We start from the raw sequence: 26057 nt of genomic DNA on the forward strand, positions 1-26057 counted from the left end.
TGTTTTTAGAAAAAAATAATTTTAATCACATTTACCCAGCAAAACACTCCACTTCACTATGAATGTTAATTATTGCTTTTCAAATGGGCAAACCATAATGTCTGTAATTCTTATAGTTTTAGGTACTTGTATAGAGTTGGTACAAATTTACATCTTAAAATATTTTTGTGAAAAAATCTAATATTTGCTCAGAATGCCACAGTGAAATTTAAAATGGATTAAACCCACATAAAGATGTAGCTCTATCAATGAGGGGTATGTTTTCACTATGACAACCACAATAAGAGTTAACTGGGGTCCAAATTCCAAAAAAATATATATGCATTTTGAGTGTTTTAATTATTTTATTTAAAAGAAATGGTCGTGTTAAAGATGCTTTGTTTTTGTGTTCAAGTATTTCTTAAATCTAAATTTTATGATTTAAGAAAAATTATATAAAATGATTGGTGATTTTAAAAATGATGTGCACTAAAAAGTTTTAGAATTCTTCGATGAGTGGTCATATAAAAATTAGTTTTTGCAAAATAAACAAATAAAAAGACATCAATTACGATTATAATTTTTCCATCGCAAGATGCTTCAAAGAAAGAAACTCACAGGAGGAGTAAAAAAAACCAGACCACAAGCAACCCTTCAAAGATAAGTGTAGGGTCTGTAAAACAACACTTTGGCATTAATTACCATCAAATTAAAAACAGTACTTCATAAACTCTCGATTTCTGTGCATCCATACTTTGGCGCTGAAGCTGACGGTTTCTCTAGTAGCCACAGATTGTGAGATTTAGTCATTCCTCCGAAAAAGTATTAGTTTGCACCGGAGCGATGCTCTAGGGCAGAGACAATTTAGCACGTCGCAGCTTTATCCTCAGTTTGAAATACAGGTACATGGCGAGCAGACACAGAGTGGAGAGGAGATACAGCAGGACACACAGGCTCACGTCCAGCCTGGAGAATCCCACGCTGAGCAGGGACATCCAGCGCTTGCTGTGGGGTCTGGGGTATGGCTCTATCCTGACCCCAGCACCAAGGTTCTCTTCCTGGCTTCCCAGGTCTCGCTTCACCCTCCAGCCTCCCTCAAACTGGAGGTCTTCCACATCCTCCTTCTTCTTCAGACTCCTCTGTCGCACTACGCCGGACATGGCCGCAGCTCGGAGGGCTTTGGCTTTATAGTGTTGGTTGACAAATAGGTCCAGGTCTACTATGTTTTCCTGGGGCTCCCGTAGTTTCATTCCCACAATTTTTGGTTTGCGTTGGGACTGTGGCCGCTGTGGCTTCTCCCAAGGTTCCTGGTAGTTGGCCTTGTCCGCTGCAGCCACTCCCATTCTCTCTAACCCTGCAGGGTATGGCTCACCAGTCTGCTCCTCCATTGCTGGTTCTTCCTCTTCTTCCTCCTCCTGCTGCTCTTCTTCTTGAGGTTCTTCGGCAGGACGGTTGTCCAGAACCTCTCGAGCTCTCCTTTCCGCCCCACGTCCAGCTTCTTTCTCCATCTGAGCTGCCGTGAGTCGGTTCCTCTGATGGATGAGAGCTTGGGTCTCATCCTGCAGGTAGTCCATTAGAATGTGAGTTGAGGAAAAGTAGTTTCGGAGGAAGGTCAGCACCTCCCCCTGGTCCCAGTGGTGCTCACCAGTCTTTTTTAAGCCATGACAGCTAGGACACAACTCCGGAGACGGCCACTGAATCTTAGGGAAATGGGGGTCCTCGCTAAGGTCTCCTATGTGGGATAAGAAAAACAGCTTTTAGGAGTTTCATAATTTCATAAACAGTCAAAAGAGGAGTTCAACCATAAATCAAAGGATGAGTTTTGACAGTGATCAATTAAATCACAACTTTCACTTCTCACAACTGAAATCATGTTATCATGTACATAAAATCAAGGACATGTATGAGTCATACTTCAGCTCAAAACCAATCAATCAATAAATGTAGAAATTCTATTTTGCATTAAGAAAATGAAGCCTATTTAAAAAAAAAACATCCTCATTACAGTAAAACAAAAAAACTTTATATAAATTATATATCAACAATTATATATATAAATTGTAAACTATTTACTGTATACATTACGGTACTATTGTACAACTTTTAATTTATTCTAGTTTAAGTAAAATATTTTTGTTTCTAATACAGGAAAATTAAAGAAATAAGAATCAAATGAAAACAATTATTGAGAATAACTGAAATAAAAAAAAACTCAAAAGTAAATTTTCTGCATGCAATAAATCAGCAATTTATGGGGAAAATGTGATTATGAAAATAATTTAACCCTACAAAAGCCTAAAAGGCTTAATTTATACATAATAAAAATAACAGAATATAAATAATATTTATATTAAAAATGTATAATAACGTATGAAAAATGTATTTTATATTTATATGTTTTCATGAGATTCACTTACTAATCCAGTGGAAGTGTCTAAAATTTCTTAACCGATGCTTAAAACAGGCTTTAACCCATTTTAAAAAGATTAATTATTTAACTCAGTGTTAAGTGGGAAAAGCCCAAATGACACGTTAATCAATTCTGAGTTGACAGGTTAACATTACCTGGAGAAGAACACTTTTCTCAGAATTTCCCACGATATTCTAATTTACCTAATATATTATATGATCATAGATTAAAATGTTGACGTCAGTATTTAGTTTTATAAAAGTATCTGAAAACAATATTTTGTAGATTCAAATCTGTTTTAATTGGTTACAACAAAATTAATTCTGCATATCAGAAAATAAATGGGAAAAACTAAATTAGACTGTCGAATTTCTGCTGCAACTTTCTCTTCCTATCATTCAAAATTAGTTAGAATTTTGCCTAACCTTGAGGTGCTGTGTGAACCGAGTGTGTGTGTGTGTGTGACAGTTCTAAAGAGATGATCAATAGACCTGTGGGCACTCCCAGAGGGAGGATCGTGAAGATAATAGATGAGGTTGGGGTGAACAAGACACCCCTCCCCATCCACATGCACACGCACCGGCCCCTTCTCTTCACACCCCCTGCGAACATGCCACCATCTCCAAATTGAATATGAAAGCCAGCACCTCTGGGCTGCAGCTCTCCCTCTAATGAATTACTATTTTTTCCCCTTTAGATGTTTTCCTTTCCTCCCACCCCCAAACGCCACCCCAGACAGAGGCATCCGCTAATAAATTGCTTGTGGCGGATGTCACAGGGTGGTCAGGACACTACAAGAGGTGGCAGCAGCGTTAAGTTTCAACCCTCCCCCCATCTCTTACGTAGATTACTCTGATGTATATATGCATGTGTGGATGTACTCTGCATACCACACTTTACATAACAGATGCATCAATTTTACTATGTGTCTACGGGAACCCAGGGGTCTTTATGCATGGCTCTGTGACAGCACTCATATCTGGCTGTGATGTGAATGCCTATGAAGATCTTACTTTTAATCATGGAGCCCTTCAGCACAAAGGTGACTTCAGCTGAAGCACTGTTAACATTGATACAAAGCTTGCCAGGGCGGTGCATTAATATTCATGCGTGTGAATAGAGAAGGAGCCGTCATGCAGGACAGTTCCAGTAAGCGGGAGTGAATGTGAGTGCCGACGGGTGGGCAGGGCTCCTGTGTTCAGATAAAGGGAGGATTGGAGGACTGACTAAACAAATGCAAAACAAACATACAAGCTAATCTTCTCCTTGGCATTTTCAAGGGAACCAGAGGATTAGACAGAGGAAGAAAGAGGGAAAGATAGGTATGTTTAGAATGGCATACTATCATACTTATCTTGTAGTATGCAAAAAATGCAACAAATACCAGCATAAAAGTAGCCTAAACTGCATGAAAAATGTATCCCACAATGGAAATGCCTGACTTGTCCTGCAATTTTCAGTGTGACAAATGCACAAAAACAACTGTAATTTAAAAAAAAAATGCTATTGTGTATACTTATAAGTATTAATGTCAACACTTAAGGGAGCACATTTTCATTATTAACCAAATCAGAATCAGAATGAGCTTTATTTGCTAAGTTTGTTGTTTTTTTAGGAGCTCTTGGTACAAACATACATACATGTATATGAGATTGAGAACAGAAAGATCATTTAAAGAAGTAAGACTAAGGAAAAAAAATACAAAAAATAAATAATGATAATACTGTGGTATACATCTGGAACAGAAGATTTATGTACAGATTTGTGCATTATTTACTGTATATACAGATGTATAAATAAAAATATGTGTATGTGTTTACATAATACTTGAGAGAGGCAATAATTAGTTATTAAGAGGGGACTGTGATGATGTTACCTGCCCGTTTCTTCACTTTGAAGTTGTACAAGTCCTGAAGGTTGGGCAGGTGCATACCAATTATCCTTTCAGTTGTCCTAACAGTCCATTGCAGGTAAAACTCATTCAAACCATTGGCTAAATGTGGATTCTCCACAGTGCTGGGGGATGGGGTCTTGTAGCTGGGGATGCCTTTCAGGCCCTTCCACACTAATGTAGGGTTGTTGCTTGAAAACTGTTTTTTTTCCCCCAGCTTTTCAGAGAAGCATCCCTTAGCTATTCTTATCTCCCTATTCAGTGTGTACTTGGCCTGTTTGTACAAGGCTTTGTCCCCACTCCCGTAGGCATCCTTTTTGGTCTGAGAAAACTGTTTGAGTTTTGCACTGAACCAAGGTTTGTCGTTGTTAAATGTTAAATAGGCCCTGGTGGGAACAAACATATCCTCACTGAAACTGATGTAGGATGTCAATGGTGTCTGTGAGCTCATCCAGATCAGTGGCCGCAGCCTCAAAAACACTTTAATAAGTGCAGTCAAAGCAGGCTTGTAAATCCTGCTCTGCTTCATTAGGCCATCTCTTTACAGTTCTTACTACAGGCTTAGCAGATTTAAGTTTCTGTTTGTAGGCTAGTAGAAGATGAACCAAACAGTGATCAGAGAGTCCCAGAGCCGCTTGGGGGACAGAATGGTATGTGTCCTTCAGAACTGTGTAGCAATGGTCCAGTTTATTGCTTTCCCTGGTGAGATTAGCTTTATTAAAATTACTGAGAAGGATAATGAAAGAGTACAGGTAACGCTGCTCCATGTATGTGATCTGATTTGCCAGATGTCCTAGCACTCAGGAGGAATGTATGCACCAGAATAAACGAGGAAAACTCCCGCAGCGAATAAAAAGGCTTACAGTTAATATAGAAAGCTTCCAAATTTGGGCAGTACATCTTCTTTAAAACTGTCACATCTGTACACCAGCCTTCACTGATATAAAAACATAATCCACCACCTCTCACTTTCCCCAACGACTCGGTGATGCAATCCGCTCTGAACAGCTGGAAGCCAGTTAGATGAAACAAGCTGTGATGGCTCCGTTCAACCAGGTTTCCGTGAAGCAAAGAGCAGCAGAGTTTAAAAAGTCATTGTTTGTGCGGGTGAGGAGTAGTAGTCCATCTGTTTTATTTGCTAGGGAGCAGAGATTCCCCAGACGAATACTCGGCAGCGGAGTACTAAAATAAACTAATTACTGCTTATTGATAATAAGATAGTTGTTGTTATAGGTATGCATGCAGAATAAGGCATTAATATGTGCTTTATAAGTACTAATAAACAGTCAATATGCTAGTAAAATGCATGCTAATAAACAACTAATTAATAGTTACTTGTGTTTCCTAAAGTGTAGGTAGTTTTTTTCTAAATGAGCCATTATGCAACCACCTAAGAACAACCTAGCAACCACACAGCAACACATTTAAAAACCTTTCAGAACACTTTAACAACAGCATAGAAATGTGCTAGCAACCACCAAGAACACCTTAGAAATCACCAACCATATACTGTAGCAACTCAATAAAAACCTCTCATAACACCTCATTATATAGCAACGTCCTAGCATACACCCAGAAAAAACTAGAAAATAACAACCACATAGCAAATCATTAAAACCTCCCAGAACACTGTATTAAGCACATAACATTCCCTACCAACCACACAGAACACCTTAGCAGGTAGCAACCACGTAGCAATTTGTTTAAAAAATCTCTCGGAACACCTTATTAACTACATAGCAATGTCCTAGCAATCATCCAAAACACCTTTAACAAGTAGTAGCTACAGCAACACATTAAAAACCTCTCAGAACACATTAGCAACTGTAGTAGTAGTAGTATCATTTTATTTAATGCCATGTCAGCATCTGAGGCTATTTTCATGGAAAAAACTAAAAAACAAAAAAAAAAATACAAATATCACATAAATAAAATAAAAACCAAGCAAACAAACAAACACAGCAAGTAATATTACACAAGATTTTATTTTTTTTAATTTACATATGATAAAAATTCTAATACCTTTTCAGGCAAAATTTTTACTAAAAGTCCTTAAGTGAACTAACTTCATAAAAGAGCTTTCTACTTGCATTAAAACCGGGACAGTCCAAAAGAATATGTTTCCTTAGCAATTGTATAGCAACACCCTGGCAACCACTCAGAAAATCTTAGCAAGTATCAACTACTAACTCATTAAAAACCTCTCTAAACATATTAGCAAGAGTATTGCAATGTCCTAGCAACCACACAGAACACCCCAGCAAGTATCAACCATGTCTAACATTGCTTAGTTAATTTTGATTACTGCATAGCTACACCTTAGCAACCACCCAGAACACCCTAGCAAGTAGAAACCACATGGTACATCATTAAAAACCTCTCTGAACACCTTATCAACACAGCAATGCCTTAGCAACCACACAGAACACCCCAGCAAGTATCAGCCACGTCTAATTTTGCTTCCTTAATCTTGGCAACTGCACAGCAACACCCTAGCAAACCTCTTTGAATACCTTAGCACAGCATAGCAATGCTCTAGCAACCACATAGAACACAACAAGTAGCAACCACATAGCAACTCATTAACAACTTCCCTAAACCTTAGTAATACCACAAAACACCCCAGCATTGTGTTACTTTATAATTTCTTCCTTAATTTTGGTAGATGGATCAAATAATATTTAGGTAAAAGAAAAATTAAAAAACAAAAACATTTGTTGCTGAGAAAACAAATTGACAGCATTTGCTGAATTAAACAAGCAATGTTGCAAGGTTGCAATGCTGCATACTATTTCTCATACTATTTAAAAAAAAAAAATTGTAGGCAGTATGCATCAAAGTATGCAATAAGCCAGGATAGAAGTGAGAGTGCAAATAAAGAAGCTCCCCAATCGGCTTCACAAAGGTAAACTTATTTGTCTTCTGTAGACGTCTCCTCCCTCGACAAGTGGCAGCAACGCTGGGCCGAAGTTTGTTGCCTGGGCCTTTATGCCAGTTAAATTAATTGTGCAGCAGTGATACTAATAGGCCACTATTTATGCCTGGTTAGCTGGGTGTGTGTGTGTGCAAGGTGGGAGGGAACTACTAAAGAGGCTCACGATCAGAAGGAGGAGGGTCCCTCTTGGGAACCGAGAGGAATAAAGAGTGTCGGAGGGTAAAAGGCACAGCGGAGGAGGAGGGGACAATGCCACCCACCTCACACACACTTTGTGTTAGCTACTTGGGCCAGAGATTACAAAACAGAGGAAGGCTTGATGCTGGCGGCGTGGCGTGTGCCACCTGCTGTCCCGGCCGTCTGGGGAATAGAGGGCTGCGTGCCTCAGGCAGGACACACTGTTGTAGTATCAATTGTCAAGCGGCTGGAATGACTCTCCTGGGACATGAGAGACAGTGAGACCTAATTAGCAGAAGTGAGGGGGGACCAGGGGACACAGAAGAGCCATAGGGGGACAAGCATGGGGGACACTTTTGTCCAATTATTCATGACTTCATGGCTGGTAAAAAGGGACAGACGCTAAAGAGGCAGGCGAAATCAAAAGATGACAAACAAATGAATTAAGCAAGTGTGAAGAGAGGCAACTAACTCCCTTTATAGCCCTTATGGACAACAGCCATGCGAGCTGACAGGTTGTCAGAAAGAACTAAGATTTTATTTATGAAATGTCAACTCTTTTCACAATTCTTTTACTAGGGAATTCTAACCAAAAATTGTAAGATTAGAAAACACAATGTTCCTACCAGAACAATAAATGAGTGTAACATCAAAATAAAATAAAATGCAACAGAAGGTATGAGAAATAGAAAAAGGGATGGATGTCAGTGTAGGGAGAGAGAAATACAGAGACAGACAGATAGAAGGGAACAGGACAGCTGGTGTCTGCCCAGAGGATCGCCGAATTAAAGGGATTTTAAGGGAAGAAGCTTCACTGGTGCTCTGGAGGTGGAAAAAAAAACTCCTGGTGTGCTCTCTTTTCTCCTGCTCTATACTATGGACAGCAGTGACAGGACTGAATAATATCCTTGGTTTATTATGGCACCCAAAAAGTATTTGGACACACTTAAAAGCCATACCATGGCCATGGCATTTATTGTACAGAAATATAGCACAAAAAAGCTGTCAAGAAAAAGGTTTATTAGATTTTTAATTATGAGGTGGTAGATATACGGTTATAAATGTAGACAAAAAATAGTGTGACACTTTCAAGTCATATGAACATGTACATAGTTAATATGATAAATGACACCTGTGGTTACTCTGCTAGGACACCTGTGTAAGCTTGAGGGGAACCGACTTCACACATCAACTTAAAATCACCCTGATGCCACCAACTGGTTAAAAGTAATTGCAAAAATTGCTCAGAAAAATAGTAAATTGAAATTGAATTAAATTGAAGCATGTATTTCCAATTTTAAGTGGAAAAAAAACACTGTCTAAATACTTTGGGGCCACTGTATAACTGTATAATATGTTCAACACTTTACATTTGTTTACATTGAAAATACCGACCTGCCAGACGGTTGTTGACCCGGTTGTGGCGAGACCACAGCCAGAGGACAGCAGCAGACAGTGTGGTCACATGATCCATGCTCTCCTGGGCCATACTCTCAAAGTGAGTTGCACAAGGTCTGCACCCGAAAAAACTGCTGACATAACCTCTCATCGCCTGCAACACTTCCTGAGGATCTGAGATCAAGAGACAGACAGAGAAGAAAGAAAAGTGAAAATGGGCAAAAAGAGGAAGTTAAAAAAAGAACAAAAGAGTCATTGGAAGAAATTAAGTACTACCAGTTTTGGGTGTATGGAAGCATATGAAAAAATTATATTATAAATATATTATAATATCATGCATTAGTATTATTATTACATTTTATTTTATAATATTATATACTTACGATTTTACAGTAATTTAATCACTTATTGTGGTATAAATAATGAAAAACCGCTAATTCCACAATAGCAGCTTCATGGAAAATATACTACAGTACATAATAACATAACATTTGATCTTCTACTGTATATCTCTACAAGCAAATCTTAATCTATCCAAAAATGTAGCAACCATTTTCAGACACTCAATAGGCCACTAACTAACCAACCTCTGGACCCCAGATTAACCTACATTAATTCTTGTAAATCTATTCTCTCAAACACAACACATTCCGAGTACAAGTCACTGCAGAAACAAGGAGGGATGGACAGGTCAGCTCTGACCCTGAATGCTCTAAGTTAGTTTGGGGTTGTGGCTAGTACACTTCTTTATTTTTGTTTAGCTGGTGGACATAATTCAGAGCATTGCCTATGGACAGATGGACCCCCCGTCCCTGGCCTTCCATCTGCAGGTTACATGGCAACCCCCCCCACCCACCCGCTTGCACAAACACAAACACGAACACGCATCCACACGCAGACACCCCCTCCAATTCTCTTCCGCCCACTGTAAGCTGCTGGATTAAGTGTGAGTGGAGAAGCTGTGTTCACTGGGTCTTATATTAACCCTTCAGATTCCAATAATCTAAACAAATCCCTCTCTTCTACCTAAACACAATTACTTTTCCAGCAGCAAAACAAGGCCTAAGAATAACAGTGACACACTGGTTTCCTGGAACATGACACTCCATGTATATTTGTATGGGGTGAAGATGGATTTTTCAACAAAAAGCACCATAAATATACTAGAGGAATGCACAGACGGCCACACACAGCCCAGTACAGATGCAAGCCGGGCTTCTTTACACAATAGACAGGACTCATCCATCTCAAAAGGGCCTTGAAGGTTGACATAGGTGACATAGGGCAGCTGATGGCAGCTCTTGAGGTCAACAACAGGCCAAGATGGGCCACAGAATTCAGCCCAAGCTTCATTAGACCACTAACAGTGTTTCATTTACATGAGCCTGAAATATGTAAGGTCTATAGCAGAAACACACACACACACAAAGATGTTTCATTGATTAGTTTTTCTCAGCACATTGCATTTCTGAAAGATGATGTTGCTTTTTAAAAGCCTGAAATCATTCAAACATCATGAAGTCAGAATTGACCATTTTCTCTTTCTTAATACTCACATTTACATTTATGCATTTGGCAGACGTTTTTATACAAATCAACTTACATTGCATTCATGGGATACATTTAATCAGTTTCCTGGGAATCAAGCAATGACCTTGATGCGCTCTACTGTTTGAGCTACAGGAACACGGTTTCTTATCTTACTGTAAACATCAGTGCACATTACTACAAAGAAAATTCTTTCATAAAAATGTACTAAACAACTTTCCTATGTGGCCATGTAGACTTCACAGTCTTTCACAATTGACTGCAAATTCTGGTATAGAACAGACACTTTTCACAATAATATTATTTCCCAATAGATAAAATTAAATCTTGCCTCTTTTTTTTCTCATTTAATATTCTGTTTCACTCTGAAATATGTCATTTTTAAGAAGTAATAAGGGTGGCGAATGCCATTTCACGTAGTCTGGGCTCATTACCAGAAGGTTGTAGGTTCACGACCCACAAGAGATGCTCCATATCGCCAATGTGCCCTTAAGCATAACATTTGGAAGGCTACTCTAGTACTTAAAATTTCTAAAAAGAAGGGAGCAGTCCCTAAATAACTAATACTGTGGTCTAGTTGAGGCGCTGTGCATATTAAAAGTACCTGGGATGGCCATTTCTTTAGCCTGCACTGTGAGCACATGGAAGAGGGTCCAAAAGGCGCAGGGGTATCCACGGTAATGGGATTGAGATCCCTGGCAGCCCACCCACTGTACACCCTCAGGCAACACTGCATCACTCGTCTAAAAGCACACACACATACAAACATACAGTCTCAATTGACTTGTGTTTCACTTAAACAACAAGAATCAATTGAAAACAATCAATTTTCCTTTCAGTCACTCTTCAAATGAAGTGAGGTGGATACTGCAATTAAAGCAGGTATGACTGTTAGAAGCCATAAAATCTCTTCAGGGATAATTTTCAATCATATTTCACTTCATGCATAATTAAAAGCCCTTATCTGACAGCATTAAACTCTTTGGCCTGTTTTGGAATTAATCCAGATCTCCCACTGGTCAGTCTCCTGTGCAGAGTCACTCAGCAGTTGATTGGTGGGTGTGTCTATAAGAGGTGATGATCTTGATGACAGCAGCCCTTTTCCTTATAGGATGCCTTCCTACTTCCTCATTGATTCATTGACTGGGGGGCTAAAAGCTAATGATGTCACTAACTGCTTCTGTGTATGTTTGTGTGTGTAGGCATCTGAGCTTCAGCAACATGACAACATCATAAAACCTTGTTCCACCAAAAAAAAATTAAATTCTTTGACTGACTTTCCTCACAAAAGAAGATATTTTTAAATATGTCTCAGTGTTTTTTGTCCATAAAAATGAAAGTCAGTGGAGCTTAATGTGTTTTGGACGACACTGATTTTCACTGAATGAACAAAAACAGTTATTCAAAATATATTTGTGTGAATTATGACAAAATATCAATTTTAGGGTGAACTATACCATTAAGTAAATCTCTTTTTTGACTACATTTGAACATTTAACCATAGTGCATCATCACGCTTAGCCATATGATATTATTTTTATGCAAGCTGCATATGGTGTTGAATGCCATTTCTTGAAATTGTGCTTGCAGTGGCTTGAATAGTTCAAACAGATGTTTTAATAAATTTACATGAGTGACAGCATCCCAATACACTGACCTCATGACCCAAGTCTAAGTGGAGAAATGCTTATGTCAAGGCATTCAGATACCTTTTTAAATAAATTCAATACTTTGCTATATCAAATGTCTGATGGTCAAAATTCTAATTTATCATTACTAATATCATTTATAGCTCTAAAAGAAAGTAAATAAATAAATAAAACAAAAGCTCTTTCTGGAGATGTTCTGTTAAGCTTGTCTAACCTGCACAGTGTTGTCCAGGACATCTCTAAAATTGCTGTATTTGATCTCTGTCCCCTTCTGTTGCTGTAACCAGCTGTCCACGGTCTTCAGTGCACTCTTTACAGATGGACGACCTGGGAAATACTACACAAACAAAGCACATAATCACATACACAGTCATACACTTGTGTTTGGGACCAGGCTAGGCTAAAACAACTCATCATTTACATAAGTCCTTTTAACCCTAATAAATGTGACAGCTATTTCTGCAGCACCAGTAGCTGTTGTCAAATGGTAAGATCCCTAGATTTGCTAATGTGCTACTAGAAGACGCTAAGTGACAGTGAAGATGCACACTGCAATGCTCTGAAGATTTACAGTCAGGGAAAGCAATAAGAAAATACCCCTTATAGATAAATATCATAGACACATTAACAATTATAAAATTATTATTAATAATAACATTAATAATACCAATAATAATAATGACTATTGTTGTGATTATTTTTATTCATTCAACATTTAACATTATAATAATAATAATAATAATAATAATAATAATAATAATAATAATAATAATTATTATTATTATTATTATTGACTGGTCAATTTTTTTTTTTTATTATTATTCTTGTTACAATACATTGTGTTCTTTGTTTCTATGGTTTAAAAACAGCTTTGAATGATGCATTTATTCTATAATAATAATGATAATAATAAAAATAACAATCATCATCACATTAACCAATAAAAACATAATTATTACTTTTATTATTAATTACCAATTAATCAATTATTATTATTATTATTATTATTATTATATTAAAATTAGTTTTTTAACTGAAAGAAACAAAGAACACAAAGAACAATAAAGAATGAATAAATGAATGAATGAGTGACAAATAATAATATTTAAATATATGTTTTCATTGTTCTGTAGTATTAAAAAGCAACACTGAATTGGTAAAAACACTTCTTTCATACACCAGTAGAAAATACTCAAATTTAATAGAGTTAAAGATTGTTTGTTTGTGTGTGTGTGTGTGTGTGTGTGTGTGTAAGTCTCTGGAAGCTCAGTGAAGTAATGACCAGCCTGAGATGTGTGGCACAAGGGAATGGACAGATTCAATGGCCCTGGATGGACGCCAGTGCTGACCTTACAATTCTGTGTTTGAGCTGGGGCCACAAAGCCAATGCTAACACTCCGTCACGGCCCCATAAACACAGCCACATTAGTGCAGGCCAAGGCCTGTGTGTCTGAGTGTGTGTTTGTGGGGAGGCCCCACTGGATCCCAGAGGTGCACCTTTCTTTGATTTGTGCTCTTGTGTCTTTTCAGTTTTCCTGTGGCCATCTGTTCAGCATGGTGCGGCCTTCTATTCATCACCCTCTAACAGGATCTCTATTAAAACTCAGCTCACTTAAAAAGGCCTTGCAGAGATTTACTTAACCCCAATGCACCACTCCATTCTGATTTGTTTCCTTAATCTGGGAGATTCGGCCATTGAGAACGCAGCCAAGATGGAAAGCTAATCAGAGCTGCACAGGTGGGAAAAGGAGAAAGTCTCTAGTCCTTCTGTGTGTGTGTGTGTGTGTGTGCATGTGTGTGTTTGTGTATGTCACTGAATAGATCTGGGTTTTGGTCTTGCCTCTAACTAGTGTGAAAAGATCATTAACAGAGCTGGGTGTTGAAGAGGGTAATCTGGGATTGCTCAAACAAAAGACATTGTTCAAAACTAGGTGAAAACTCTGAATCTCTACAAATCAAAACAACAAGGGTGATGTGAATAACTCTCTGGGATTCTGGCAGCAAGTGAATGAAAGGCTGTGGAATCATTCTGTTATACTGTGTCTCTTTAAGAGTTGCAAAGAAAAAGTAAACAGACAAATCATAATAGACTTAGTATTTGAGCTGGTTAATATTTTAAAGGAGAACTAAAATTATTAGATGAGAAAGGAAAAGAATGCTGTGGCTCACACACTTTGATATACACCACCCCCCAGAGCATTTAGATACTTGGGCAACATTTATACTATCGTTTAAGTGTTTGGGGGTCAGTATGATTTTTTTTTTGTTTTTGAAAGGATGCATTAATTTGATTAACAGATTAAAAGTGATAGTAAAGACATTTACAATGTCAATATTACAATAATATTTAAATTTTTACCGTTTTTTTTTTTACAGCTTTAGTGAGCATTAAAAAAAAAATTCCAACCCCAAACTTTTGAACAGTAGCATACCATTGTATGAATGCCACTGCATTATATATCAAAAGTAGCATTTATTTCAGAGAAATACATCTCAAACACAATTTTTACTTTTCAAGCAAAGTTGGTTTTAAATCGATATTGTCAATACAATGTTACTTTGTTAATGAAACCTAATGCATTAAATAATGTTAAAGAATTGAGCCTTATTGTACAGTGTTACTGATAACACAGATATACTGTTCAGCAGGTTTTTTGTTACTGTATTTGGTTGTCAAATTTACATGCCCATAGGTAAATGTGAAAGTGAAAGTGACGTGACATACAGCCAAGTATGGTGAGCCATACTTGGAATTCGTGCTCTGCTTTTAACCCATCCAAAGTGCACACATGCAGCAGTGAGCACACACACACCGTGAACACACACCCGGAGCAGTGGGCAGCCATTTATGCTGCGGCACCCGGGGAGCAGTTGGGGGTTCGGTGCCTTGCTCAAGGGCACCTCAGTCGTGGTGTTGAAGGTGGAGAGAGCGCTGTACATTCACTCCCCCCACCTACAATTCCTGCCGGCCCGAGACTCAAACTCACAACCCTTGGACTGCAAGTCCAACGCTCTAACCGTTAGGCCACGACTGTAGTGATGTACTACACCTATGAGAACTTGAGGGGAACTGACTTGACACATCTACTAAAAATGGAACCAGTTTGTCAAATTTAACAAAAAAGGCTTAGAAAATCATTAGTTTGCTGATGCCAAGATACTTTGCTGAATGAAATTCAGACATTTTTAAGAGTGGCTTAAGCGTCTAAATATTTTTTGTGACTGCTGTAGTGTTTATCTTTTCAAGATACTCTGTTATTCAGACAGTTTTTCCAAAAGTACACTGTCAATCATGCTGTATAAGAGTATATAGCCTCTGCATATTCCATCTACCAAAGCAAGGATATAGATCACTAACCACAAACAGCCCTTTCCAATCACTGTCCTTACTGTTTCAGCCCCCCACCCCCGCTCTCCCTTCTTCCTCCCCTTCGAACCATGACAATCCACTTCACCCTAGCAATATGTCATCTCCAATCCGATTAGTATCAGCATTTGAGAAAACCACAGCCTCTCTCTCTCTCTCTGCAGAGGTTCAAAAGAGAAGGCATCTGTCAGCCCAGCCCTGAAGAAGACTCCTGTTTAATCTCAACCTCTGGGACACATATACAAGTGGGCCATGTAAAAGTCATTTAAACTGTTTCCGTTATCACAGCACAACCCAACAGCAGGTGCTTGTTGTCCGGCAACATCAGGGTCTCTAAAAGTTGTTAGAATGAAAACAGGAAATGCAGAGTCAGTCATTTAGGACACCATGGCCTCAGATAACACATGGAGTCATGGCTGAATCTGGACCTCAAATTGCTTTCTAATTCCTTGTTTTATTCTCTCCCTCTTGTGTGGCGGGAAGCCTCTTTCAAGAAAGCAGGATAAAGATGGGTAATCCTAAAACCTCTTTGTAATGCTCTCATGTCTCAAAGATCCACTCTTTTAAACCTGAAAGTTCTGATACATACAAATCCGGATTGTGCTGCAAACCCCAGATTGGTTAAGCAACAGTGTGACCGAGGAAAACACTTTGCATCAAACTCCTCTAGCCTGGCAGTCAATATTTTCTACTTAGTACTGGTAAGCATACATACAAAAATGTACTGTCATGAAATTACTTCATTTGTTCATTTAAGATTATAATTTAAGATTTTAGGTTAAAACACACACACACATCCACCATATATGCGAACATGTATACTGTATACCAATGGGCACAGAAGAGTCCTGGGTCACCTGGTGGAGGAGGTTCAGGATGAGAGGGCAGGTTGTGACATTCACAGGATTATCCTATTAGATCAGTCTGCCTGCATTCTAAGCATCTTAATCTAAAGCACCAGATGTATAAGCAAACTAACTGTGTTTAGCATTCAAGCCACTGTACAGATCTTTAACACAGAGAGAGAGAGTGTGTGTGTGTGTGTGTGTGTGCTTGTTCCTCCATGCCACCATTAATCTCTCCATGCTTTGCTTTAGTGGGGTTAAACACTTCCTCTTCACAGAGTGTCAATTAATGCAGCCTGCGTGTCTGTTTAACAAGGCAGCTCAAAAGAGCAAGCCAAAAACAGCAAGGACACTCTGAAGAGGCCCAGCTAAGGCTGGAATACCAGAGGGAGCCGGGAATATTGACAAAAGTAACCACAGTTAATGGGAGGCCTGCCCAGGGCCCCTGCCACTCCTCCAGGCATCTGTGTAGACCTTCCCCAGAGAGCCCTAAATAATCAGTGAGATTGGCAGTGCTACGCTGGACGGACACAAAGCCAGTGAAAGGTCATTGTCTCAGACCTCATCAAACAGATCCGTGGCACGTGTCTGGTCCAGTAGAGAACGGATCAGTACAGAACATTCAGAGAACAGAGAACTGAACGAATCTTAAAATACTGTCAAAAAATATTCAGGTCATATTTCACCCACATAAAGAAAAAACGCAAGTTAAATCATTCAAACAATTCTGCTTATCATATGCATTGCATGTTTTTTAAGATAAGAAATCCCAGCCTAAATCATTTTCATTTCATTTATAAAAAATGAATATAAAAATATCTTGGATGTATCCTTAAATGTTAGAAATTAAACAACATTAGCAGTTTTGTAAAATGCTGGTGTGTAACTATTTCAGCAACTGCTGAAGCATGTTTGTCATAAGTCCTGATATATTTTCATCCTGATATATTTTCACCATGACCATATTTTGTACTTTCTAAAGCTTGACTGATCTCTAAAATCTTTCAACAAACACTGAACATCTCTAAGCTCAGGCTTGAAAAAACACATCTTGGATTGAAATGTTCAATGTATCTCCCTCTAGTGGTTTGTTCTGTGAACTGACTAGGCTGATGATATAAAATAATTCAAGTAGATGTTTTGAGTGTGTGTGTGTGTGTGTGTGTATTGAAGTGACTCACCTTAGCCAGTACATTTATGTACTTTTTGAGTGCAGTCAGATCATTTCCACTGATGCTGATGTGTCCAGACAGCTCTACACGCAGAGAGTAATGCAGCGCTGATTCCAAATCAGACATATACACACTCGTCCTATAGGAACACACACACAAAAATATATGTAGGATTATAAGTGTGCACCATTTAAATCATGAAAGGCAACCTTGAAACAGTCCACATGATTCAGTAAACAATTTTGGTAAGACTTCAACTATAATAGATCATTATTGTACAAAATATTTTTACATTCTATGACACTTAACAAACAAAACTTGATAATTGTTTAAGTATGCATTTGGCAGACGCTTATATCTAAAGCGACTTACATTACATTCAAGGTATCCATTTTATCATTCATGGTTTTCTGGGTAATCAAACCCATGACCTAGGCATTGCTAGCACCATGCTTTACTGTTTAAGCTACAGGACTGTACTGAATTGAAATGATGCATTAATATATAAAATAACTCTAAATGTGAAAAGAAAATCACTTATTATGTCAGTTTGTGTGCACTAACTTGTTAAACTGCCTCCATTCCTGTAGAGTTGAGTTCTTGAGAAGATCAGTGATGGGAATCTGGGGTTTGCCAGTCCGCACTACCCCTGGCAACCTCTGCAGGGCGTACGAGTAAAAGGTACGAGCTTCATTGAGTCTGATGGAGGAGGAAGGAGGAGTGAGGAGTGAGGGCCGCACAACTACTAAACATAATCTCAAGTATGTGACATGTGACAAAATGACTGTGGAGTAGGTGTCATGTCTGCTAGACTCCAGAAGAGCTCAGAGTCCATGATAATATAGAGCTGCTGCTTATTAAATCAGTTCAGTTTGGGACAGGAATTAAAAGAAGAATTAGGGTTAAGGTTCGGGTCTGGATTAGAGTCAGAGTTAGGGTAGAGACAGTCACTCTACATCCAAATATACCTACTTCACTACTATACAGTATGCAAAAGAGCTGTATGTCAGAATACACAGTATTGATAAAACAGTAGATGAAATATGAACTAGTGCATCCGTCATGCTAAATGTATGCATTCAAACTACATGCATACTTACAGAACATAACGGGTCATTAAATACGTTCTTTATCAAATGCATTACATACTTTGACCATATGTGAATTTGGACGCAGCTTTTGAGTAAGGGCTGGAAGTAGAGTAATAGACAGAAAGTGAGAGAAAACATTTAATTTGTGATCGAAGAGATAAATATATTGTCCAGGCAGATTCATCAGCTGATGTTTGAACATATTTAGATTTGTTGTTTAGTTCATATTTTGAATTTGACAGAAATTCTCATAATAAGGAGGGCTAAAACAGAAGTGTTACTTTGCCTTGGTGTCGATGCAAAAATATACTGACAGCCTTATGGATGGATGAAAAAAATCTTACTGACCTTATTTTACTAACTGGCTTTATATCTGCCATTGTGCCAATACAGTCTCTAGATATCAGTATTGGACATTAAAATACTTATTTTTGTCAACCACTATTTCACCAAGATGCATTCTTCTGACCTCCTTGAATTCTTGACACCATAATTCAAACCTTTTATAACAAATCTAGATATTAATAATATTAAAACGTTACATTATTGCAAATATATTAAATGCATGTCTGGGAATGCATTGTGCTTACGGCTGCTTAAAAAAAGTGAGCTGAATCAAATGTCTCTCTTCTCTAGTTTTCCACTATCATCCATTTACCTTTCTTTCTCAGATGAACAGATGGTGGGCGTGGTGTGCTGATGAGATGTCATTACTGATCATTACCCTCTTGACTAACCCTGGCAAATCAAACAATAAACACTACTGTGCATTCCTGTGTCTCCAGCACAGGAGGACACACACTCCCTCATCTACCCAAGCTTCAATCAACCCTCACCGGAGAGAGGCGAAGCTTGAGGTCCCCGGGGTCTGACGGCACGCTTCTGAGACCACGAGGTCCTGAGATGCTGGAGATAGTGTGTGTGTTTATGTTTTTGTGCATGCTACACAAGATCAATCACGCATTCAGACCTGACGGGACGCCATCTGTTGCTCTGCAGAGCAGGGACTGCTTGGCAGGTGAAACACAGAAAAGGAGCACCATTGTTTCGTTGTCGAAAATTAAAACCCCCCCTCAACACACACATGTACACCATCAAGGAGGACGGAAACAACATAAACCAACCATAAATCATTTCTCTTTTGCATCTGTCATCTAAAGGGCCTCATACCCATGCCAAGTTATTTTTCTCAAATAAGCATAACAAAGCAAGCAAACCTCTGATTTATGCTCCTGGTTAGAAATGATTATGAAAGCTCTGTGATCTTGAATAATTGCATGTATTAAAATTAAAATTCTGTCTTATTAACATGGCCAGATGTTGCGTGATTCTTCGTGCAATGGCTAATGGTCATAAAACTGAGAAGACGAGATCAGGCAAATGCTAAATGCTTAATTATAAGACTCTAAGAATAAAATGCCTCGGCTCTAGCTCATGCTAATAAACTGTGAAAGAAAGATTAAAGGTGACCTGTGTAGTTTTGGTCCATCCAAAATCTTAAGTCTCATCAAAAAGTAATAGCACCCTTAAGTTTAAGTCTTTAATATGATCATTTTAAGTATGAGCTTTATTAAAAGTGATAAGCATTAGCTTAAGCTTAGCATTAGTTTTCAAACATCCCAAATACTTCTCTTGTTTGTCTTATGAAAACATTCTTTATAGCTGCTGTAGGGCTGTATGAAGGAAATGGAGCACTTACACTTTGAGTCTAGAGATATGTCTGGATGAGTTGTACAGGTAACATGAAGGAAAATCGGTCACACCAAACCTGGACACCAAACTCGTCTCTGTGTCCAAAACCCTGCGCACAGCTATGTTTTCATACTGCAACAAATCCAATGTCACCAAAAAAAAAAAAAGGTGACAGAATGTATATCTAAAATGTAAATAAATGTAAATGTTTTGTGTTCCATGAAAGGAATTCAGGCTTGGAAAAACTAGTGAATAAATTACAACATTTTCATTTTTGTGTGAATTTTTACTTTAAATCAACCTTGTGTAAACTGATCTCACCTCTCTCCCCACGTAGGAGTCTTCACTCTCAAACACAAGAGCGAGGAGCTTCACATTGTTGGTCTGAAAGAAGTTGTCTATCTCTGCCTCACTGTGGAGAGAAAAAAAGATTAGATTCAAATAAGTTAAGATAATGTAATGCAAACCATGAAAAAAATGTACATGGTCCTACTGTATAGTTTTCTCATTTCCTAGGGAGCTTACTAAAAGAGTCTTGAGCCTTGAACTAAAACCTACTTTAACTATGATGCAATATTTTTCTGAAATTAATAAAAACACTCCTGCCTAAACTATTTCTGACATTTCTTTGCTCTCTTTATTTTTTGGCTCTCAGAGGACAAAAAGCTTTTCTTAGCATTTCCTGCAGTGATTTGACATATGACACCATATGTCAAATGTCAAAAAAGATACAAATCAAGTTTATAGCTTGTCATTTTCCTTTCCTATTTGAGCGAACTTTTGCACTGCAGCATCAACTAAAAGCAAACAAAACCAACATGCTTGCTGACCATTACATGCAAGCATTATTTACATTACAGAACCGTTAAATCAGCAAACAGATGATACAAGAGGACATCCAAACCTTTAAGATTTCAAGTGCAAATTGAAATGAAGATATGCCTTTAAATCTAAGTTGAAAAGTGACTAGGACATTGTGCTCTAACCTAGCAGTCTCTAAAGGTGGACAAGCAGGCGGCCAAGCCTCGTTGTGCATCTCCAACTTATCGATAATGTAGTGCCGAAGGCCTCTCACATCCCTTGGAAATCCTATATGAACATTTCAAAAAACATGCTCGTATATAGACAAAGGTAAAGTACATCACAAGTAATATATATAGATATATGATTTAAATTCTGTAAATTACAGAAAATTTAAACAGCATCATGAACAATTCTTCAAAATTTCTCCTTTCATGTTTAACAGAAGGAAGAAAGTCAAATGGGTTTGGAACAACATGAGCATGAATAAACAATGAGCGAATAGTTCAATTTTGGGGTGAACTATTCCTTTAAGGACACACTGGAAATAAAGAAAGACACATTTTACCTCTGAGCTCCAGGCCCCTGGACTCACTGCTTGAATAAGCAGGGAAGAACTGAGAAAGACAGAGGGAGATCAGTAACAGTGCTACTTGAGCCCTTCACATCAGCTTCATGCCTGCAGAGCCTCACTGACAGCTTTAGTCAACAGCTCTTTCTTTTACCCCCTTAAAATTCATCAAAGCTTTGGAAGAATTTCACTTTGTCCCTTCATAAGAATGTCCACTTTATTTTACAAGGCAAGAACACAAAACTAGACTAACAAAATCCAGACAAAAAAACACCCAAATAGTAAAGGAACATCTGATGATGAGTTTCCCTGAAGGAAAATGATCACATACAATAATTCAAGGATTGGCAACAGTGAGTTAAATGTTTATGAGGAGAATGGACAGATTCAGTTCCATCAGTTCTTTCCTCTGGCTTCAGCATAGCCTGTACCCATAGTGCATGACTAAACAAAGAACAGTTATTTATGAATAAAATGGATTCATCTGTGTGGAAAAACCTCATAAGTCAAACTATTGCGCTCTGCAGAGGGCCTCAGTCATGAAACACAAGCAGAATGAATCTCCATGTAAATCAAATGTCACTGCAGCAACAATTTACATAAGAATGGTTTCATGAACAATTTACCCAATTTTCTCCTCCTATTTAATGAACAAGTCCCAATAAATGCAATCTACCATTTTAAGGTGTTTTATTCTATTTCCATTTTTTACACTTACAAAGTTAACTGTGATTATATTGTATATGTTTTTACTGCTGTTCCCACACATAAGGTTATCCAGAAGATAAAACTGAATTGCTCAGATGTTACTTGCATTTTTTAGAGCTCAGAATATATTTCATCTGTATTAACTTTGTCTTGAATGTTTGATCTTGGTAAGATTTGTTAATGTTTTTGAAAGAAGATCCTCATGTTCACCAAGGCCGCATTTATTTGATTAAAAATATAGTAAAAAATTAATATTGTGAAATATTATTACAATTTAAAATAACGGTTTTCTATTTTAATATATTTTAAAATGTAATGTATTCCAGTGATGGCAAAGTTGAATTTTCTACAGCCATTACCCCAGTCTTCAGTGTCACATGATCCTTCAGAAATCATTCTAATATGCTGATTTGGTGCTCAAGAAACATTTCTTATTATTATCATCAACGTTATAAAAAAAAAAACAGTTGTGCTGCTTAGTATTTTTGTGGAAAACACTACTATTTTACAGGACTCTTAAAGCAATAGAAAACATTCATTTCAAATACAATTCTTTTGTATAAATAAATGTATTTACTGTCACTGATCAATTAAATGCATCCTTGGTGAACAAAAACATTAATTAAGAACCCCAAACTTTTGAATAGAATATATATTATAAAATGTTATTTTATATAATATTAATTAATGAGAAATAAATTAGAGATTACTTGAAAATGTTTCCGTTCATATTAAAATCTCAGACTTGTAATTGCAGAATCTCATCACAAATTGTTGAGATCTTTTCTGAAACTCTAAGAGGTGAAATTACTAGGGTTTGTTTCTTAGGATGAAAAGTTTCCATTTAATCACATTGCTTGCTACGACTGAGAAATTAAAAACATTTGTGGGTTTTCTTTCCTACTGGAACACAAACGCTGAACTATAATTATAAACGACCACAAAACCAACAATAATTGCATGGTCTCTAAATTGCACTCTACCTTCAGAGAGGGAAATCCTGTGATGCCGAAATTGGTGCACACTTTTCTGTTGCTTTCATCAGCACAATCAATAGCAGCCAGATCAACAGCAGGCTTCCATTCTACAACAGCAACAAAATACAAAATGCAGAGTTTATGATACGGAATCAGTGCACAGAATGGGATCAATAGTGTTTTTGCAAATGGATTTCAGTTGCATGTTGCTAAGTTTAAAAAAAAGGCTGTGTTATGACAGTGAGGAGTTTGTGGTTAAAAACATCAAACATCTGTCTGTGCAAATACACGCAGAGTTTCTGATCAACACTGAAGATACTGTGTTCACATTCACAACATATGCTCCATTAACCTTTCAAAAAGGGGACTTCCAGGTGTCAAAAGAGTGTGTTTTTGATGAACAATAATACTGTCAACCTAGATTAGGCAGCTCAAAAAAGATATATGTGCACTTTAAACTAGTTGTCTCAAAACCTAAATGAACTTCCTACATTGGTAAGGAACAAAATTAACTCTAAATGCACAGATGATGAACATAAATGTTGCCAGCTCACTATTTCACTGAGCATTTTCACTTGGTAGACAGAATAAACTGACATGATAGGTAACTCACTAAGTCACTATATAGGCTTACTAGATTGGAAGCTCACTTGGCAGGCCGTACACTAGTTCATCTGGTGGGCAGCTTAGGTAAACTTTGCTTGTTTATGTGTATATGTCAATATCGCTGTACAAAGAAGACAGCTCACTATTATGTAACCTAGTTAGCTGTCTAGCAGCTTTTCTCAGTTGGCTCTGAGATTCTAATTATTCATTGTCCACTAATAAAACTCAAATGTAGGTTAATTAGTCACTTTAAATTTGCACAGAATTCAATGTTTTGCGTCAGAGTTAGGATAAAACCCCTCACAAAAATCACTAAGGTACCAAAATCACTTGCAACTAATATGTAAATCCGCAATAAATATACGTAAAGTATCCTTTAAACCTTATGGAAGCTTATTGCCATTGTGGGGATTTATTTTTGATCAAAGTGGAGGCAAATACCAATAACAATACCACAGTGCTAATGATACTGTAACGGAAGTCCAGCTTTTTTGCATTGACGCTGCAGGACGCAAACAACTGATATTGAGCGACAGTAGCCTCTTCATGATGTGTAAATGTGAGAAATGCTAACCTTTAATATCTCTGGCGAGGTTTTTCCAGGTGGGTGAGAACGCGACGCAGTGTCCGCACCAGGTCGCGTAAAACTCCACGAGAACAGCTGCGGTGGAGTTAAAAAGCACGGAATCCACATTCTTCGGTGATAAAATAATAATCTGATCCGATGCGGTGTACAGCCCGGCTTCGGCGATTAAAGGACTAAGACTTATAAAAGAAATAAAAACACATAGGACAGAGTTAAATGGATTTGATTTGGTTTTTGTCGCGTAACAAGACGTGGCACAGGAGCTCCGCCGCGCCATTTCCCCTTATTTCAGCTCAAACTAAACTAACTCTATTAGAAAGTAATATAAAGTTTACAGCGACTGGTCACACGCTTAACTCCCTCCCACTTAACTCTACTCAATTCCCTCTCTCTTTGAACTCTATATAGCTCACGGCAGTGTTTGTTTTTTATTAAAACTTTTAGTTTTAATACAGGCCTATATATTTTCTTTTTGTTATACGAAGTTCACATTAAAACTGTTTTGGAATCTTGATGTTCAACTGGTTTTTGCGTTTAATTTGAATAATAACGTGGAGAAATAAAATAAACAGAAAATCAAATATTGATTTTATTACAGAGGGAGACATATCTTGTGTCATATTGTATATGTTTACTTTTTTCATTTAAATATGTGGATGTTATTGGTGTAATATCATTTAATTTTTGCTTAATTATTCACGTCAGGTAATCACATTTGTCTTTGAAATCGCAACCCATTTGCTTAAAAGTCCCAGATAGATCCTTTTTTTTCTCCATTCCATCCATCCATCCATCTATATATATCTATATATATCTATATCTATCTATCTATCTATCTATATATATATATTCCACAAATAATTTAAAAATAACACAAACAATTAGGACATAATTGTTCTAAACTATGATAAATCTCTTGGTTTTCTTATTAGACTTAAGCCAGAGCAGGTTTGGTCATTCCTATATATTGACACCTTGATCCATTCTTTCAGAATCACCTTTGCTCAAATATTGACACGTTGCATATGTGCCTCTTGTCCAAAGTTTCTGACTGAGCACATACATTAAACATGAAAAGTTATGACAAGATGTAAAAGATTTCACAGCAAATGTTATGACTGAGAAATGACAAGATCTTTATTTACAATTTCCAAAGGATCAGTTCAGTTAACAAATATATCTATAATATATACATGGAAGCAAAAGGAACCAGGTCCGTTTTCACAGCAATCTCACTCACAGGAGATAGGCATCGACTCTATATACATGGGTAAAACAATTTACAAGTCTTCAACTGCACCTCTGTCACTCACAGTACATCATTATAAATATACATACACTTACGGGACGCGAAACATTTCTACAACCTACCAATTTAAAAGTAGAAACTGATTATCAAATCACTTGTGCCACACAAATCCTAATTTCGCCCAGTTAAAAGTTTAAACACATTAGCCAAAAAGACTATTAGTAGTAGCCTACTGTCAGAACGAGGTAGAGATCTCCGTTACCTATATAATTAGACATGCTATTGGATGAGCAACTGATGCTGGGTATCAGAGACTCTGTTGCTGCATAGATGAAGTTTAACCCACTTACACGGCATAATACTCTAGATCTAACCTCACAATGATGCTGCAGGTCACTATCGGAC

General features: G+C 37.6%; 1 protein-coding gene across 1 annotated transcript; it reads right to left on the reverse strand.

The window, feature by feature from the left end:
- Positions 1–24780, reverse strand: LOC109099107 (sulfhydryl oxidase 1-like). Its single transcript, XM_042761886.1, has 12 exons — positions 24392–24780; positions 23218–23318; positions 21524–21572; positions 21141–21243; positions 20476–20566; positions 20162–20307; positions 17936–18070; positions 17381–17510; positions 12202–12324; positions 10943–11081; positions 8788–8964; positions 1–1711 (listed from the first exon to the last, which is right to left on the reverse strand). Exons 1-12 carry the CDS (start codon positions 24678–24680, stop codon positions 828–830), a joined length of 2367 nt encoding a protein of 788 aa, XP_042617820.1. The 5' UTR covers positions 24681–24780; the 3' UTR covers positions 1–827.
- Between the last annotated feature and the right edge of the window lie 1277 nt (positions 24781–26057).

This window comes from Cyprinus carpio, chromosome A8 (genome assembly GCF_018340385.1).
Source record: "Cyprinus carpio isolate SPL01 chromosome A8, ASM1834038v1, whole genome shotgun sequence".
NCBI lineage: Eukaryota > Metazoa > Chordata > Actinopteri > Cypriniformes > Cyprinidae > Cyprinus > Cyprinus carpio.